Genomic DNA, 18,939 nt, shown 5'->3' on the forward strand with positions numbered 1-18,939 from the left:
TTTTCAAAAAGCGGACACTTCCAATTAGCGGACACTTTGGTCATACACCGATGATTTCCGCTAAATGGAGATTATACTGTATCAACACTTGGCATTAGCAGCAAATAAATCACTGTTTTCGACTTCCTGCGTCCTGCAATAAATTTTCGGATTCCACACTACAATGTAACCCGACTTTTCGGGTTATGCGCATGCGTATCAGAATAGTATAAATGCAAGCCTCGGTCTTTTGTCGTTTGGAAAGCATCACAAACTCCATACCAATATGCAAAATTACTCCAATACTGTTGTTCTGTTCTAATTTATTGTTAGGAAGATGTAAAAGAAATAATCCTATAAAAAAAAAAATTTAAAATTGATTTTTCAACTTTTTATATTTAAGATTTGAATCATTTTTAAAATCTAAGGCGTTATAAAATTTAAATTAGTAAACAAATAAATAAGAAAGTTTTTAAATTCAACCGTCTCAAAGCATGCAATAATTCGAATTCCTTTTCAAACTAAAAAGTATGCTCGATCCACGCCAGTCGTAAAATTTTGAACTACACTATGGCTACATTCAGAGAAAAGTTGATGAATTTCTTAGCAAGTTGCAAGGAGAAAAATGCATCACAAGTTTTGTTTTAACAAGAGATTATGGGAAGAAAATAAATATAAAGGCCACATTTTTTCTTTTGAAAACTTGTTATAAAAACAAGCATTAATAGTTGGGATATGTGGCCCATTTTCTATAACGCCAAAGTTTTTTATTCAAATCTAACGCCGTGGACGCAGGCATTGATAGTTAGACCTTCCCATCTTTTAACGCTCTAACCCAACTTTCAACGGAGCGTCCCTTTTACAAACGAGACGGGCAAGTGTTAATAGATGGGACAGAAAAAAACATTCTGAAATCTTTTTATTTTTTCTATTTTCATGGAATGTTGATGGTTAAAAGCGCTAATGTTTTCACAGACTAAATAATTTTTTAAAGTTCTGTTATCGCGCGTACGCGTTCTTTGACAGTTTAATGAGTTTAATCATCAGTAGAAGATTATCCGTAGATTAAAAGAATGAACATAAATCCTAAGTATCCGGGTAGTCTTCTCCACGGTCGTAAAAATATAAAAGCTTAGTAATGAGGTGACACTTTATACACGGGGGAAGAGGCGCTAGATTTAGAGTATTACGTCCTCACTTCAAGTGCTTCTCCAAAACACTTACAAAATAATATTATATTGTATCGCCATAACGTTTCTATGATTGTATTTATTTATCTACGTTTTATATTTTTATATTTATTCACAGGGTGGTATGTACTGGTTCCATTTAATAGACACTTATTCTGCTGGCTCGTCTCTTTTGTTCGTTGGATCCATTGAACTTGTTACTGTGGCATGGATATATGGTAGTTCATCTTTTTTATGAATATTGTTTTTATAAACAATATTTCTATTTGTTTACATTTGGATCATAAAGGCGGACTAAAAACAATGTACTAAAAATAAGACCTCGTAAACATTCAATGGAACCGTTTGCGGTTTACTATTTATTATCGTATTTATCTCCTCCCCTTTGCTTACACTTCACGATAGGTGTATCCGTTGCAGGGCTCAAAATTTAACACCAGTCCGTATCGCGTTGAAACTCGCGTAAATAAAGCAAATCCTCCAAGACTCGAGTTTGTTTCAGATCATGGAGGTAGAAATAGAATCTATCAAACAAGGAGATTCCATCTAACCTCCATGGTTAGATAGAAATAAAACTTTTTTTTGCCGCATTTAAAATCAAAACATACCTTGTGTTTTTGTGTGTTTTTTAACTTTGGTGGATTGATAAAAGACATACATTTAACTCCCGGTAACTGGAATCTCAAAATGACCAAGGAAAGTAGTTCGACTTAACGAATGTTTAAAACCAAGGTCCCATGTGGAATTTGATCTAAAATAAGATTATAGTTGTAGTTAGGGTTCCTTGTAAATTAAACGTTTCTTAACAGACAGCATTATCTATATATTACATCAGGAGTTAATAAAATCTAAGAGAAGAAATTAAAATCTGACAATTATCTAGTCTTCGAAAGTTCGAATTAAGGGGGTGGGAGAGGAGGGGAGTAATATGTCGAGGTAACGAATGTGCGAGTTATCCGAGGTTTGAGTTTACCGGAGTTTATTTTAAGAAAGTATTAACGAAAATTTAAGGTACCCACGAAAATAGTTCGAGATAATGAAAGTTCGAGTTACACTCGGTGTTCGAGTTACCGGGAGTTTGTTAGACTCGCAGCTTGTTAAGTCCGGCGGACTCACCTAAAGTAAGTACTCATAAATATAAGGTGGATGACTCGCTTCTTTCTTCTGTAATTTTTAAAGATGTTGTTTATCCGATATGAAACTTATCACCAATAACAACTTGGTTAAAAAAATTGCTGATGTCAGCATTTTTGCCAATCAAATAGTATTTGTATAATTACTTCGCATGTAGTCACACTAACTCGACAAACAAAAAATAATGCAACAATATACACTAAGAAGTCCTCTAAAACTTATATAATATTTTTTTTCAGAAAAAATAAGGGTTAAGAAGGATGCCTTGCACAATGCAAATGTCTTTTGTCAACAAATGAAATACAACTCCAACTTGTAACGATGAAAATTTCCTAACTATTTTATTTTCCAGGTGCTGAAAAATTTAAAGGGAATATTGAAAGCATGGTAGGCTTTAAGATTTCCTATGTTTGGGTCATCATATGGAAGTTTATAACACCTGTTATAACCATTGTAAGTGGCTATTTATAAGCAGAAAGTATTTTTTAATATTGCTTTGACTTGTCCGTCCTGGTGAACCGATACTACTTTTGATTAAAAGCCTAGAATACAAGCAACTTAAGAATTCTCATAATTAAACTTTATTATATTTTTTGTGAAGGGCCATACGTTTTTTATTGTCGCTGTAGTTGGTTCAGCAGTTCAAAACCTACAGACGAAGTTTGATTAACAGCTTTTGTTGAGATAACAAATTTGTCTTTTATCCGTTTGTCTTTTTTTCTTGTAGGGTATCTTCTTGTTCGGTTTAATAAATCACAAACGTCTAACTTTTGAACTTAAATATACCTACCCAGATTGGGCTGAAGCACTGGGATGGTCAATGTCACTTGCTTCAATGTTGTGCATTCCAGTTGTAGCGCTAAAAAAAATTGTACAAACAGATGGTTCATTAAGAGAGGTAAAAAAGTCGTTTGTGGCTTTACACAGTTCTTATTATTCTTTACCTCTCAGGAAAAATATTCTGTTTGCTAGTTCAAGAAGGCCTTGAATGTTTTTTATTAGCAAGTGCCAGAGAACTGTCAAGCACGTGTTTTTGATTCATTAACACAGCCTGGGATTACTTATGCATTGTATAGCTACAACTACAAACTTAATTTTTGATATTTGATGAAAATTTAACAGTAAAGTATGCGAATTGAGCCAAATTGTCAGCTAAGCTGTTTACTGTGTTTTGTCAGCAACATGCACGAAATATTGTGGGTTGTTTGAGAGGCTTTGATGCAACACGGGGGTGCAAAGAATGATGTTCTATTTCATCAATTAAGAATGTAATCACAGTAGGAAAATTTTCGCGAGTTTTCATTAATTCTTAGAAGATTGTCCGGACATAAAATTTCTCTCTTTTTTTTCGTTTTTTAAACGATTCACACTTATTTTTTCCTTCTGATTTTTTTAGCACTAGAAACAATAGATAAGTTGACTTCAGTTTTAGCAGTCTATATTATATTGGAGAAAGAATAGCAACATGAAATTATTTTTTGTGGAATTTAATATACCAATTATTAGGACTTGTTAACAATGCGAAAAATTAGTTCCCCTAGGTAGTCTTATGGCTAACATAATCGGGGTTTCGCCTCACAGACAAGTTTTTTATATAAATATTAGAAACGAAACTCTAGGACTGATCTAATATTTTATTCACCGCCTGTCCTAAAAAATGTCTAATTCACTTCACTTCTTTTCAAAAAAATTTTTTCGAACTTTGAGTGAAAAGAAGAACGTATACACCTATCATAAATATTAATTACCTCGAAACTATAATCTTGACTCAGACTGCAGCTGTAAAAATAAGTATATACTAGCCTGGAACAGCATATATATAATTTGAAATATTCTGTATTTATAGCTCGTTTGTTCTTTGCGAGAAAACTTTAACATGCAGCCCCACCACTTGAAATAATATTACGATGTTTTGTTTGTCAGTTAAAAAAGCCCTTTGTACAAACAATGCCGACGTGTTTGCCGTCAACATTTTAGGCTGATAAATTGTAGAGGAAAAATGACTCACTCGTCGACAATTTTATGCTGACGAAACTCCAGGTTAATTTCAGGGGCTCAAAATATTCAAGTTATGGGGATTAAAATTTTATTATGTATACTTTTACCCGCAACTGAAGAAAAATGTTTTTTGAATTTTTCACTTAGAAATAATGCAACTTTTTGATGCAGAAGTACAAAGTTAAACAAAATCTGTGCCATTTTTCCGCCTCTATAATAATAGCCGTCATCTGTCTGTTTGTCTGTCTGTTACGGAAACACGAAATGCGATATATAATGGATATTTACACGGGTTTGGCGACTAGTCTTTTCATAATATTTCAACCTAACGGTCATATTGTTTTTAGAGATTGCGCGTACTGACTACACCATGTCTAGAAGACCGTACTGAAAAGGACATAAATGACGAAGCTCAATATTTGGCAAGTGCCATGTAGCAGTTTATCAAAATGAGAATTATTGTGTCGTGTTTATTACCTTTTTGAGGAGTAGTAGCCGAAATGCATCTCACCAAACACAATCGAAAATGTAAATACCGCACTTTGTCGAACGCAGCTGTAATTGATAATACTGAACTTCATCGAACACATCAATAATTGTTAATACCGCACTTTATGTAACGCACCAGTAATTTTTAATACCGCAGTTTATCACTTTATCAATTCTGTAGCAATAATTGTTAATACCGCACTTTATCGACCTGTAGCCATAATTGTTAAAACTGCATTGTATGGAATTCTACAGAAGAAATGTGTTCATACTTATCTGTTATCAAAGACGCGATGTTTATTTAATTTTTCCAATTTGATTTAAAGAAAATTCCACACTGTTTCTTATAGAGTTATTGCTTAAAAAGAACGAGTCGAGGATTTGACTGTAAAATATTAACAATAGCAGTATGGTCCGATAATGAGAAGCGTTAATTTAGGGTGGGCGTATAATGGGCGGCTGTTTATAGCTTTCAACTGAAATTTAAATCGTTATAGCATGGTTATAGCTACCGTTATTTATATTAAATATTTTCACTTATTTTATCAAATGCAAGTTTATTCAAATTATACAGTTTTGATTAAGTTATCCCTGGTGATTACAAATTATATTTTTAAATAAGCATGTATTTCTTCTCTCCTTGTCTTACTAATATTTACTCTCCTCTAAAGGTGTTCGTTCCTAAATGATAGCTTCGCACCTTTTTTTTTATAAATATTCAGGTCCCTCAGAAAACAAAAATCGTTTCAGGGGCTGGAAGGTGTGTGTGTCAGGGAGGTTACCATGGTTGTCCTGGATTGTCGCAAAAATTTTGCGAAATAAACTGATTCAATTTATGTAGTACTTTAAGGGAAGAAATTATTTCGCGAATAAAAAAAATTACATTTTTCGAGAGAATTTATTTTCGCGAAAGTTTAATTTTGCGAATGGCCAAAAATCTAATTTATTTTCGCAATCTCGCAGAAATCGAAATTTCGAGGAAAGTAAGGAATTTTCTATTATAATCAAGTATATGAATGCCAGTAAAGAGACAGGGGTAATTTTTTGAAATCTAACGTAAGAAAAAGTTTTTTTCAGGAATTTTTTTTTCGCGTATTACAAGAAATTTTTTTGTGAGATTTTAATTAAGCAATTTTGAAAAATTAAAAATGTCGCGAGAACTTAATTTCGTAAATACGAGGATAAATCGCGAAACTCGCTTAATCTTATTGATCTTATTGCTGCTTGTGGTACACGCTTTTTATAAGCAACCTTTGATATGACAGATAAGCAACATAGAAAACGAAGCAACTTGTAAGCTACAGCCACCCTGAAGTTAGTAAATGAAAAAAATAACAAACAAAAAAGGTTCTGAAAAAAGCATTGTCGTAAGTAAAAAAAAAATTTTGCAAAAAACGAAAGTTTGTTTAAAAAATAATTATTCTTTTTGAATCATTATTTTTTCACTACAAACAACCATCAATTTAGATAAAAAGAAAGTCAGTCGTTATAAAATACTAAAATCAATAAAATGTCAGTAATTCAATTTCAGCCGGAATTTACTGAAAACTGCGAAAACTGCGAAGATTTTCTTCCCCGTCCCCGCGAAAGTTTGATTTTTTATAACTAGCTTGCCTAACTGACTTTTTCAGGTAGAAAGTCAGTAAGTAACAGCTAAGCAGCCTGTAATGCACACAAAAACTAAAACAAAATTGAACCGCAACCCAAATTTTGTGCTGCTTATGAAAAAAGGCATGTAACAAGTCTCTTTACATAGCACATTCATTCCACTTACTTAACATAGTTCGATACGTAACCAAAAGGACGGCTAAAGATTTCTTTTTAACACATTCAAGGAAACTTCGCTCCCAGTAACTCCTAAAATAGGCCGACGACGACGGATAAAAAGTCCCGAGAATGTGGTTGGTCTTGAAGTTATAATCAGGAAGCTAGATTAGGAAGCAGTGATTTCCAAGTGGTTTTTTGTAAGACTTGTTTAAATAGCAACCTTTAGAATAGAGAAGAAAATAATGTAATGTTTATCATAGGATTTTAAACTCGTTTGCGTTGTTTATTTGTTCTCAATCACTGGCCGCGCCATTATTAACTAATATTGTTACGACGTTTGAAGCTAATCTGGATAAATGTCTTTAAGGTCCAGCTTGACAACCTCCTTTAACAAACTCGATTCCACTGTGGCTCTCAATCCGAAAATAGTAAAATTGGGACGTGGCTGGGGGTGGCCTTCACTAGTTTTAAACCAGCCAATAAACTTTTGCGAAGCAAATTTGTGGTTGTTCGTGACTTTCCTCCAAGTTTGTGACAAACAGAAGTAGCCAAATATCAGAAGTAGCCAAATATATAGTGCATAGAAAAATTCTTCTTCAAGGTTATTTTCTCATCCAACTGAAAATAAAAAAAAGTTATCGTATTATATGGAGATCTACCTTTCCCTTTTAAATACATTTCGCCATTTTATATTTACGTTCAGTAATTTTATACTTCCCTTCTTCCTATTGCACTTCCTATGTTGCAATGCGCAATGTAATACAGCAAGACAGCCAAATGATGGAACAATATTTATCTTTTTTATAACGGCATAAAGTGTGTACAAATGTTAAGAAATTGAATTCATAAACAACACAATGCTTATGTAATGATGTTCCACCTTTATGTTTGTTTCCGGTCCGGGAGAAATTGATCAATAAACTTCGCGAGCCCCTACGGCGGAGTTACAAAAACATGGAATGTTAATGGCAGATTTATTAATTTATTTCATCGTGGTTGAACACACCAAAATTCATAAATAATAGATCCTTGTTGAGAAATTTAAGTATGTACAACTTGTAGTATGGGCTTTGCGATAACTGTTTCTTCGAAATTAAGAACAGAATGGAATTGGGATGACAGCAGAGAGTAGAAGGAAAGTACTTACTAAAGTCATTGAATTTATTAATAGACAATTGTGAAGAAAATATAGAAAGTGAAATAAAAGAGTTTGTATCATTAAAAAGAGGAGTAGCTGTATGTCTTCTTACTATCATCCACAGAAATGACATTACGCATACAAATTATCTATAACTGAACGCCTCTGATGCATTAGAACTATTTCCTTGATAACTATCACACAAAACTATATAGCAAACAGGGCCTGAAGAGTAAAACGATGCCGAAGAAAAAAGGGGGCTTATTTAGTTGCTTTGGAGGTGGTACTGATGAGCAGCCAGAAATTAGATATGAACCAGAAGGAGTCAATCTACAAGCCAGGGAGCATGATGTTCCCATGCCTGATATTTCAGAATTAGATGAGAAATTTACAGAACTTGTTGTAAGTTATTTATTCATCTGTAATGTCTAGCTCGCTTGCTATGTTTCATTTTTTCTAGCGAACTAAGTCTAATTTTGATACTGTTTTTATCCGTTTCAATAAAATCAGTATTAGCTAGCCGGCTAAAGCAGAATTGCATTTTTACACTGAAGTTTAGGATGAAGAACCAAAGCATTTTTCTATGTGGTGTTATTAAGAACTCACACCTTAGCAAGCTAAGCTCAAAATAAAAATGTTAGCTAGCTAGGTTAAAGTATTTTAAAATATAATATATAGCAAATTATAGAATATATCAGAATCGTTTTGGTATAATTTTGGGTATAATTTAGATTTAAAGTTATGATTTAATAACCCTAAGTAAGGCCTCCAATACTTCTTCAGAATTTCGGTGTATATTCAATTTTTTTCTACTTGAGATACAATATATTATAATAATTTTTAGCATATCAATCAAACGCTAAATGTAACACACAGGAGAATCTCTGTTCTTTACAGGTCCCATGTTGTCTGTTTTTTAACCAAAATTGGTTGTTTTGGAGGGTCTAGTTAGAGTGTATCCTCCCAATGATTATTACTTGTGTATACAAATATTGTTTTTGAAAGGTGAGGTATGGATATAAGTCACCAGGACAAAAAACTCTTGTATCACAAACACAGAGACTTGAAGACAGGGATATACATTTTCGTGTTTACAATTATAATTTTGAGAGCAATTTTGAAAAACCCTTTTGCAGGGAAAAATAAATAAATTCTATATCGGCCATGTTTTCCCCTTAAATGTACTATACAATTACATTGTCTGTATATGGTATGAAACACGTATGCAAATGTTGTTTTAAAACACAGTTTTCTATTTCTTGTAATGTAATTTACTAATTGTAATGCTTTTTTAAAAAAGTCTTCCCCTTACTTGTTGCTAAAATATATCATCAATTTATGTTAAAATACTTATATAAATAAGAGGCATATACCATGACGAAATTAAAGAATATTACATTACATAATTTGTTTACATTTAAGCACATATTATTAGGGATTATCTCATATTTATTTACTCTTGGCATAGATTGGAACGAATATAATATCTTACGAATGTAAGCATGTGGGAAATGCACACAGGGCAACACTCCTCCTTGCTTTTAGAAGCATAAAGGGAACAATTCTCACGCTAATAATAAATGAATAAATAAATAAGTTATAACATATGATTTCATTTTTAACAAAAGTTCAGACAGCTTGTTCATTTTTACATAGGATTAAACAATGATTGTAAACACATATTTCAGGAACAATAAACAACACATTTTATTTTTTTGCAACAATCTGTTATACATGTATATATTTGATGATTCATAAAAAAAATTAACAAATTTCATTTCTGGTAATTCGTCACCCCATATGTGTATATTTTACATTCTTTAAATTCACTTATTTATAGAAAGATGATGTCAAACATATAATTATCTGTTTCTTTAATATATGTGACTATTTAAGGGAAATTTATGTTAGCAAATATATAACAATATGTTTACGCACTTTCTGTTTTAATTTAATGATGTCATTGTTTTCTGGCCAATAAAAAAAAAATTTGAAAAATTTCACAGAGTACTTTTAGCAAAGTTTATAGTTAAATTTGGGTGTTAACAAAAACTTAGGAGACATGTGCTATATACATTTATACAAATATTTTAATTGAAATCCTGTATAGGAATTTGTTACCATATTTATATACTGTCATTTTCATTACTAACAACATGTATAATAACAAAACAAAAAAAATATTTGAAGCTCAAACAACTGTGGATAAGTTCTTCAAATTGTCTTTTGTGTGTAAAATAAATTAGAGCTAAATAGGTTACAGTTTAAATGAAGTCTTTCCTACATGCTGGGGTTGTGTACACATTATGGGTGACTTAATTAAAGAAAATGTTGTGGTCTGTTTTAGTATTGTTATAAAGTCACCAATCAAAATTTGAAAGCTTCTCAAATTGATTGAATGACCCTACTTACTTGTACAACATCTTCTAAAATGATGTCAACATTTTTTGCGAAACCTACAAATAATTTTAAAAAAGAACATACAAAAAGTTTATATACTCTTCAAAAAACACCCAGCCCTCTTTGCTTTCTTAATAGCATTAATGCCACAATAATTTTAATAGGTAAACAATAAACTGCAATTATATTTTATCCCTAAAGATTTGGTACGTTTTACTGGTAGCGCTAGTAGTTTTGAATTAAGAATATTATAAGTACATCTGAAGAGTAAAATGACTGTATATACACGGACAAACATCTTGTTTTCAGTTGTTAAGATAATTTAAGTGCTGATTAAACAAAAATAACACTGTGGTGGATTATCCATTTTCATTTAAGATTGTATCTAAACACTTTAAAACACACAAAATACACCTCTTATTAATGTATACCCTATCAAATTATTTTATTGTTCAACTTTCATATAGGCTTCCATTCCTTCTTTTTAAAGTGTAAAACAAAGTATAAAGGAAAACAAAAGCAAAACACTATATACACACTAACTTACGGGTAAAAATTTTCGTGGGTACAAATTTTTTTGAATTTTTACCTTAAGGGTACAATATTCATCTTTACCTAAATGATTTTAGGTGTAGCGTTTTGGTTACGTCAATGCTCCTAAGACTACGGAAGTTTATGGACTTATAATTATTTTTGTCTTAAGTGCTGTTTGCAACAGGGTGTAATCTCTGTGTAACTACATCCGACTTTTTAGTTATACGCCCCCGTTTTAGCAGAGCTTTATTATTACAACACATTGATTTTTTTCTAGGACGATCTAGATCTGACTGCAGTTCACCGAAAAGCTATGTTTGATTTATCACCAGAAAAAAAATGGCAGATATATTGCTCAAGAAATAAGGTTTGTCATTTTTTTAATTGTGACATTATATCTAAGATAAAACTGATTTTATGCAACAGCATCATTACTGTTATGGCATCATGCTACTTGCATGCATGTATTGATGTCATATATTTACGCAAAGTCAGCTGTTAATAAGAAACAGTTATTTTAATGATTGTTACAATGCTTTACTCAAATTAATTTTTGTTCATTAACATTATTTACCAAATTGCTTTGCGTTTAATGACAGCTTAATGAGGAAATGCCTTGTTAATTATATTTAGCCAATTAGTCTTGTATAATGTATAAATAACATTTTAAGTTTATTAGTTGTTGCTACTAGCACATAGTTTTTATATGGATTTCCTTATGTTTTTCATTTCTGATTGGAAGTAATAAAGTTTTACTTACTTGATCAGATTAAGTTTTTTTATACTTTATGATGTTTATCTGGCATTCTTTAAATAATTGCAAATTCTTTTTTAAGCTTAGTATTATACAAAGGACTTTAAAGTATGCAATTTCAACTGTCAGATATAACTGTATTTATAAATTCCATCAGCTTAGTGAACTATATTGTTTTCCCCAATGTAGTTGTGTTTGTTAAGTTAAACCATCAAAATAAGTTATGTGAATGCTAATATCTTGTTTACCTAGTCATTTAATAAACTTAAATTCAACAGTGAGTTGAAATACTTTGATAGATGGAAAACTTCAATTTAATTGCATTTTCACTGTGGTAACCTGTAATTACCAGTATAACCTTTTTCCATTTACTCCTCTGTGGATCTATTTTGTCAGTAGACTGATTGCCTACTGGGCGTCTTGATGATGTAAATCCCACCACAAATTTGTTATGCAAAATGCGCTTTAACACTGCAAAAAATGTCCTGTAACTTTAGGAAAAAATCTATGCATTTGTGTTCGTTTTGTCAACAGGAAGTCTTTCTTTCATTTTCCTTTGATAAAAACAAAAGCAAAGTGTATGAAATGAGGGAAAATTTACCAACATTTAGGCTTTATATGGAAAATGGCACTGATGGAAATGTTAAAAAATGTAAAGTTTTCTAAGAAAATTCTTTAAAGCTATGACTTTAATTTTGTTTTCTTCTGTTCTGAACTTGATAATTTTATATTTAAATTATTTTTTTTTTTACATAAAATGTATTCCAGCAAGTTTTTAAAATTATTTATGGTTGAAAAGTGTTTTTCGAAGTCCTAAAAATTTTAACAATTGTCTTGTTAAAATTTAATATTTCTTAAATCCTTTCATTTTTTGTTTTTATAATTAGACTGATCAATCCAAAACACAATTACACATTTAGTCTGTCTGCAAAATGGAGGAACTTCATATATTAATATTTTTCTGCAAATGTCCTGGACAAATAATGTAAACAACATCCTAGAAAGGCCTGGAATTTTGATTATTTTTTCTGTCACAACTATGTTCTGTGACAACAAATGTTTTAAAAATATTTACATGCACCCTGTTGTTAATTGATTACATAAAAAGTCTGTTTTGTCTGTATTAGCTAGCCATTTTAATTCTTTTGATAACACATAAAATAATAAATAGGTCAACTATTAAAATAATGGATGTGGTATTTTTTAATTGTTTCCTGAATTTTATCAGATCTGATAAACACTAGTGCTATTTTTGACATGCAAACACGAGATGGTTTTTGTTTGAAAACAAAATCATCTAAATGCTCATAACCACTCGTTTTGATCATCTGAAAAATAATAACTGTTACTTGATTTTTTTTTCCTTAACGTTTACTCCATTCCAAAAAATCTTTTTAGTCTTGCTCGTTAAAATTACCCGTTTAAATGACTAGGAATTTTTGTAATTGCAACTGAAAAGAGTAAAAGGAAAAAAGATCCCACAATGTTTGGTTGTTATATAAAATCAGATGACTTTCATGTTTCCCATTCAAGGTGCTTATAGAGATTCTCTTGTCAATATATGGTTTATTTACTATTTGCAATCTGTTGTACACCCTTCAGTAAATCACTTTGAGCAAAGGATGTAAAAAAATACTATGGCTATCCCAATTCACATTCTCTATTTTCACAATGCCCATAAAATCTGCTTATTTGCAATCTGTTTTTTGCTTTTAATAAAATAAATAAGTGCTGATAAAAGGTGCACTAGTTCAAGCTTCAAATAGTGAATTTATTTGTTTAAGTTTGGACACAGGTGTTTCAAAACCTCTACTGAGATTTAGAAACTTTTTTATTATTCTTTAGGGTCAAAATGTCAGCGCTGGTGCTTCTCCTGAATATTACATACAAAGACTCAATGCACTCAACTCGGTATAAACCAGTTTTTGTGCGGCCTACCAGTTAACTTTTTATTTTGCAATGGTTTTTTAAACACCTTTTAGAAAATGTATTCGTTCTTTTATTTTTAGATGTACTACCAAAAAACGGAAGAAGAAATTTTGGAAAGAACAAGATTTCTTGAGGAATTAAAAACAGCTTTAAGAACTCAGCCAATGAGGTAAAAAATATTCCATGTTTCAGTTCACTTAGTTTTATAGGCTTCCCTCATCATACTTATGTAGGCTTTATATCTTTTTGTGGAAGTAACTTATTAATGGTAATAATAGCCGTATTTTGTCAGTCTGTTTCAGATGGTAGCTTATATTCCAGTGATTTTTTCACAATTTTTAGAAACTATTAAATTAAAAACTGCATTATAATTGCATGTATGATCACAGTAATAGTAAATTTTCGTACTTCATGCTAACAGGTGGGCAAAAGTGTGCGAAAAAACAAGGGAAATATGTGAAACTGGCCAAAATTTGAGGATCCTTTTACATGCTAACGAGTAGCTAATATAATTACTATGAAAAGTATTAACCTAAGAAGAATGACATTTTTTTGGACAATCCTCCTTTTTATGACCCTAAAATGTTAAGCTCATGTGTCATTTATGTGTCTGTTCGCTGTGAACTCCAGAGTTGATTTTAAGAGTTAAATTACTGTTTATTCTTCATATAGTTTTGTGCAAAGTTTCCTCAACAATGACGGCTTGCAATGTCTGATAGATGTCCTTGCAAATATGGATTGGGAGACTTGGTGAGTATTTAAGTGTTTATAATTAGAAAATTGTCAACAGTCAAGCGTATTTCCATGTTTGTCATTAAACCGACATGGGCACCCAGACTTATATGCCCAAACTAAAGTTAATTCAATAATAATAAAAAAAGAAAAGAACAAGCAAACTGCAGTGGCGGCAGACTAGCCAAAGAATAATTTGTGTATTTCTGTTTCTGTATTCCTATTTTGTTCAGTGACATTGTCATTTGCCAGACTATTCATCATCATTCATTCATCATTCTCGGCTTAACGTCCGATTTCCATGCTAGCATGGGTTGGACGGGGTATATTAATGACCCTCTTCCAATCTGATTTGGACTGTGTTAGATCTAAACTCAACTTCCTCTGTATTAAGTCTGTCCTTATAACCTCCTGCCAAGTCTTTCTCGGTCTGCCTCTGCGCTTTGCCCCAGGAACTATCAAGTCTCTACACCTTCTTGCCAACAAAAAATAAAAATACTAAAAAAATGGTCAACTTGTCCACCAGCATCATTTCTATCATCTTTGTTTTTATTTTATAGCGAGAGCACTATACATACAGCGTGTATTGGGTGTTTAAAAGCCTTAATGAACAATTCAGTAAGTCCAGCTCATGGTTATTTTTATGATTTTAAAAAAGTTGAAATTTCATTAGGGGTGCACTGTTTTTGCAGTAGCGTAAAAAATGTTTTTTAATAAATTTTTGTTTTTAGAATGGCAGATCCGAAGTTTTAGCACATCCCAACTGTATTAATATCATTACACAAAGTTTAATAACAGAAAATTTAAAAACCAAAACAGCAGGTATAATTATTGCTGTTTATAACTTACTGGCTAACAAAATTATGAATTGCACTATCAATTTCCCCTATGACCCCCAAAATATGTGTACACCCTTGGCTAAGGCTAATTAAGAATTTCAGATCATATGAAAAAAATCAATAAACCATCAAGACATGTGTCGTAAACGTTTGAAAATCTACCTGTCTAACAAAATATATTTTATATTTCTTTTTTCACCTTAGCTATAAAAAAAGTATGGGATATAAAAAGATTTAATTTTCTATTAATATTTGTAGCCTTAAGTTACACTGGCCCTTATTCATATGAGTGTGTCTGCAATTTTAATTTTTTTAGGGTAACAGGAAATAATTTTAAACCATACTATTAATAATAAAGAATTTATATTCACATTTTTTTTATTATCTAAATTTTCTCGATATTGATACTGATATAGTCACATATGTACAGCTTATTAAAACAATTCTTCTAAACCTGTTGTGCAGTTATAAGTGAAACAAACAGAAACTAAAAAAGGTTTTATAAAGTGTATTTTATTTGTAGTTCTCGTTTAACATATGCAACATTACCGTTTATGTTGAATCTTTAGTTCTGGAAATACTTGGTGCTTGCTGTCTTGTACCAGGTGGTCACAAGAAAGTTTTAGATGCAATGTGTCACTTTCAACAATATGCAGAAGAGAGGACTCGATTTCAAGTAATTATTTTTTAATATCACTAGGTTTATTTTCCCAAAAATTCTTTCAAGATTACTCTGTGTACCGTTTTGAGTGTCTTATTCCGTGTAAGTGACAATTCTTGAAGTTTCCTGAAAACATCTATATATAAAGTTTGTTTTTGCTTGTTTCGATTTGTTTGTTGTTGTGTTGATTTTGCAACATTATCTTTCACTTTTAATAATTTTTTTTTTTCACAATTACCCGACACAAGTCACTTAACAATAGAAAATAGTTACTATTATTGTTGAGTGACTCTTCAGGAAATACCCATTGACTAAACTTTTCCCCAAACTTTTTATAACTTATTGTGCAAACTTGTTCTATCAAAGATGAAATAAGAATTGTTTTTCCCTAAAAAAAATTGGGCCATTTGTTGAAGTACATTTATTTCTTTATAAAAAACCTGATTTAATTTTTTTTAGACAATCATTAATGACCTTGACAGAAGCACAGGTTTCTATAGAGATGAGTTTGGTTCGAAGATTGCTATAATGTCTTTTATTAATGCTGCTTTAAGATATGGTGCTGGTGCTGTAAGTCGTCTAATTTTTTTACTTTCAAGACTCACTTTAATAATTTCAATTTAGTTCACCAATCTACTAAAGTATTGAATATTCTACCTTTGTCAACATTCTATTTTCCTGGATTCTCAAGCCATTAAGCCAGATATAATTATCTGTACATTCCAGTGTCTTTCCAGTGTTTGAAATGTCTTGTCCCTGAACGCCACTGATTAAAATCTTTACATTCGAAGTCTATTTTTCGTGTCACCATTGAGATGTTAATGCGAAATATTTTCTTTTTGTTGCTAGGATCATTTAGAGTTTCGCATTCACCTTCGTTACGAGTTCCTAATGCTTGGTTTACACCCTATTATGGAGAAACTAAAGAAACTAGATAACCTCACCTTAGACAGGTTAGTTATTTTGTTGTACGATTTTTGTTTATATTTGTTTATTAACAGAATTAACTCAATTTACTGACTTTATCTTAATGACCCAATGTTTAAATTTACATTTGGTCTTTAAAATCAATGAGATTTACATTAGCTGATCCTGATGTCTAAGATCTAATTTTTCCTTAGCAGAACAGGTCTATTGAAAATGTTTTCTGTTTATTAATTTTTATTTTATACTTTTTTGTTAGTTGTTAGTTTACAAGATTTTATGGTGCATGCTCAGGTCCAAAAAGCTATTACCAAAAATCGATCCACAGACTAAGTTTATTTAATAGAAATTACGCTTTAGACGTTTTAAGATTATTGTTTGCTCAACGCAGAAGGTTGTCTTCTTCTTTAATTATAATTTCTCACAGTACTGCACAAGACAGCTCGCCAGCTGGATTGTCTTGTCAGATCTATAAAAAATTCATGAATCATCTTCGATGAAGACAATAAGTCTTTTACATAACGCGTTCTAATTTCCTAATTGGTTTACTACAAACTGTTCAGTTTTGTTTTTCGTATGTTTTGTTATCCTAACTACCTGCAGAGAGGTGTTTTTGTAACACTGACGTACTAATCATGAAATACAATGTTTTCACTTCCATTTACTATGTTTGTAAGAACATCTCTTCATGTTTGTGGCAGATAAGTTATTTTTCATAGGATTAGCGTATAAGTGTTTGCAAAGCCGAGTTAATGTAGAGAATCAGTCTTGCGGAAGAATTTTAAACTCCATTAAGATGTATCTGTTAAAGTAATTGGGATGGACTTATTCGATGGGTTTATTTAAATATTCGTAGACAATTGAGTACATCGAATGACATATTTAAATTTGTAGTATATATTGTGAAAACTTTAAAATTAAAGATAATAAAAATTATCTCTATGATGGCATCAAGGAACCCTGCGCTGTTTAGTTTGTTAACATAGAAACAGCTACTTGTTAAGGTTTTTATTTAACTACTTCAAAATGATTTTGAAAAAGTTTAAAAAGTTTCGACCTTTTAAATTCAGTTCCAATGGAAAGAAGTAAGTATGGTCCAGTTTTACTGCTTTTTCTTCTTCTTTTTTAGTTTATTACATCCATTTTTGTAAATTGTTTTTTCTTGTTGTATTCATAGACACATTGATTTTTTTGATATGGTGCGCAATGAAGATGAAAAGGAACTTGCAAAAAGATACGGCATAGTAAGTTAGTTAGTTGTCTGCATTTCTTTTCTTTTATCAGAATTAAGTACCTTTCAACTGATGTAAAGAAAGAAATTATAAGGACCTCTTGTACAACGACCTGTAAAGTCAACCGATAGTGCACACAAAGAGTAGATTTATCGTAGTTTGGATGACTTTAAGGACAATCATGTTGATCCTCGTTGGGTAATATATGTACTGAAAGTAAGAAACTTTAACACAATCGGTAGCAACCGGTAGCTTAAACAACTGTTCAGGAGAAGGTAAATCTCGTGTAATCAAAGCATTTAATGCCATACCTTTACATTTCCAAGTCCTTTGAGAATATATCCCGTTTCAATTTGACTAAATTTAAATCTTTCCTTTAAATTCTACTAAACATTCTCCAAAAGTGTGAAAAACGGTATTAAAAATGTGTCAAGGTGTCGACTCAAATCATATATATTGCTATTACATCAATCAGTGCAATATCTGCAATCTTCAGAGAAGACATGACAATTTTGATTCTGTTTACAACATGGAGTGAAGTCATTGGAATGTTTGTAACAATGAAGCTCCTCTCTGCGTGTGCACTTCCTGAGAATGGAGAAAAGTGATTTGAATGTAGTCTTTAATGCTAGCAAAGACGAGGCGTGTTTGCAGGCATGTTGCTCAGTTGTATCACAAGAGAAACTGTATTAGGGGGTAAAAATGTGGAGAAAGATTTTGCAAAATAACTATCCCTGTCTACGTATATTTTTATTTCTTGTAGCCTCAGATTGACGCTAAAAGTGCGAGTAGCATGCTGGACGTGTTGAAACAAAAGATTGGTCACACGACTTGTTATGTGCATCTGTTATCTATCCTTCAACATCTCCTGTTGTTACCTGGTAAGTTAGACCAATGCCATTCGTTTTCTTTTTCATAATGACACGCATTGGTATGGTCTAACGGACAACCTTGTAATTGTTGCAGATATTTTATGGTTATAAACGAGAAAATAGATTCCAGAGAATAACCTAGAAAAGTATCATCGTTTTTAGGGAATTGTGTAGTTGTTTCTCTAAGAACATTTTATTTTCATAGTTGACCATAAAAAAGGAGCGATTGATTACTGGAGAATTGTGGATAGGATTATTCAGGAAGTAGCTATCCAACAAGAGGATGGTACTGATCCGGATGCTGCACCAGTTGATATTCATGTCAAATACATCATTGATAAGTATGTTCGTGATTGATTTTTTCTGT

General features: G+C 31.5%; 2 protein-coding genes and 1 long non-coding RNA gene across 8 annotated transcripts in view; 2 read left to right on the forward strand and 1 right to left on the reverse strand.

Annotated features, from left to right (window-relative positions):
* The window catches only part of LOC130656999 (sodium-dependent dopamine transporter-like), an 11,640-nt gene extending 6,228 nt beyond the window's left edge, over nucleotides 1-5,412 (forward strand). Inside the window, exons 6-9 of the mRNA XM_057459953.1 lie at nucleotides 1,288-1,387; nucleotides 2,656-2,756; nucleotides 3,031-3,201; nucleotides 4,649-5,412. Of these exons, the coding sequence (XP_057315936.1) occupies nucleotides 1,288-1,387; nucleotides 2,656-2,756; nucleotides 3,031-3,201; nucleotides 4,649-4,738 (462 nt within the window). The 3' untranslated portion in view covers nucleotides 4,739-5,412. The remainder of the gene's footprint in view (nucleotides 1-1,287; nucleotides 1,388-2,655; nucleotides 2,757-3,030; nucleotides 3,202-4,648) is intronic.
* LOC130657000 (uncharacterized) overlaps nucleotides 1-18,151 on the reverse strand; it is a 19,096-nt gene extending 945 nt beyond the window's left edge. The window contains exons 1-4 of one of the 4 annotated variants that reach the window (XR_008985042.1): nucleotides 15,433-15,774; nucleotides 6,565-7,175; nucleotides 3,094-3,162; nucleotides 1,778-1,920 (exon numbers count right to left, since the gene is read on the reverse strand). This is a non-coding gene — a long non-coding RNA (uncharacterized LOC130657000). Of the gene's footprint in view, nucleotides 1-1,777; nucleotides 1,921-3,093; nucleotides 3,163-6,564; nucleotides 7,379-15,432; nucleotides 15,775-18,011 lie in introns of those variants that run through there. The other 3 variants (XR_008985040.1, XR_008985043.1, XR_008985041.1) reach the window with 3 other exon arrangements.
* Nucleotides 7,622-18,939, forward strand: part of LOC130656995 (disheveled-associated activator of morphogenesis 2-like) — a 19,027-nt gene continuing 7,709 nt past the window's right edge. For 2 of the 3 annotated variants that reach the window (XM_057459948.1, XM_057459949.1), the window contains exons 1-13: nucleotides 7,622-8,097; nucleotides 10,907-10,996; nucleotides 13,229-13,294; nucleotides 13,393-13,481; nucleotides 13,985-14,062; nucleotides 14,605-14,662; nucleotides 14,776-14,866; nucleotides 15,453-15,559; nucleotides 16,004-16,114; nucleotides 16,394-16,497; nucleotides 17,646-17,712; nucleotides 18,464-18,581; nucleotides 18,778-18,913. In XM_057459948.1, coding sequence (XP_057315931.1) covers nucleotides 7,936-8,097; nucleotides 10,907-10,996; nucleotides 13,229-13,294; nucleotides 13,393-13,481; nucleotides 13,985-14,062; nucleotides 14,605-14,662; nucleotides 14,776-14,866; nucleotides 15,453-15,559; nucleotides 16,004-16,114; nucleotides 16,394-16,497; nucleotides 17,646-17,712; nucleotides 18,464-18,581; nucleotides 18,778-18,913 — 1,277 coding nt within the window. In that variant the 5' untranslated portion in view covers nucleotides 7,622-7,935. The remainder of the gene's footprint in view (nucleotides 8,098-10,906; nucleotides 10,997-13,228; nucleotides 13,295-13,392; nucleotides 13,482-13,984; nucleotides 14,063-14,604; nucleotides 14,663-14,775; nucleotides 14,867-15,452; nucleotides 15,560-16,003; nucleotides 16,115-16,393; nucleotides 16,498-17,645; nucleotides 17,713-18,463; nucleotides 18,582-18,777; nucleotides 18,914-18,939) is intronic. The other variant, XM_057459950.1, reaches the window with a different exon arrangement.

Source organism: Hydractinia symbiolongicarpus, chromosome 9 (genome assembly GCF_029227915.1).
Source record: "Hydractinia symbiolongicarpus strain clone_291-10 chromosome 9, HSymV2.1, whole genome shotgun sequence".
NCBI classification, from domain to species: domain Eukaryota; kingdom Metazoa; phylum Cnidaria; class Hydrozoa; order Anthoathecata; family Hydractiniidae; genus Hydractinia; species Hydractinia symbiolongicarpus.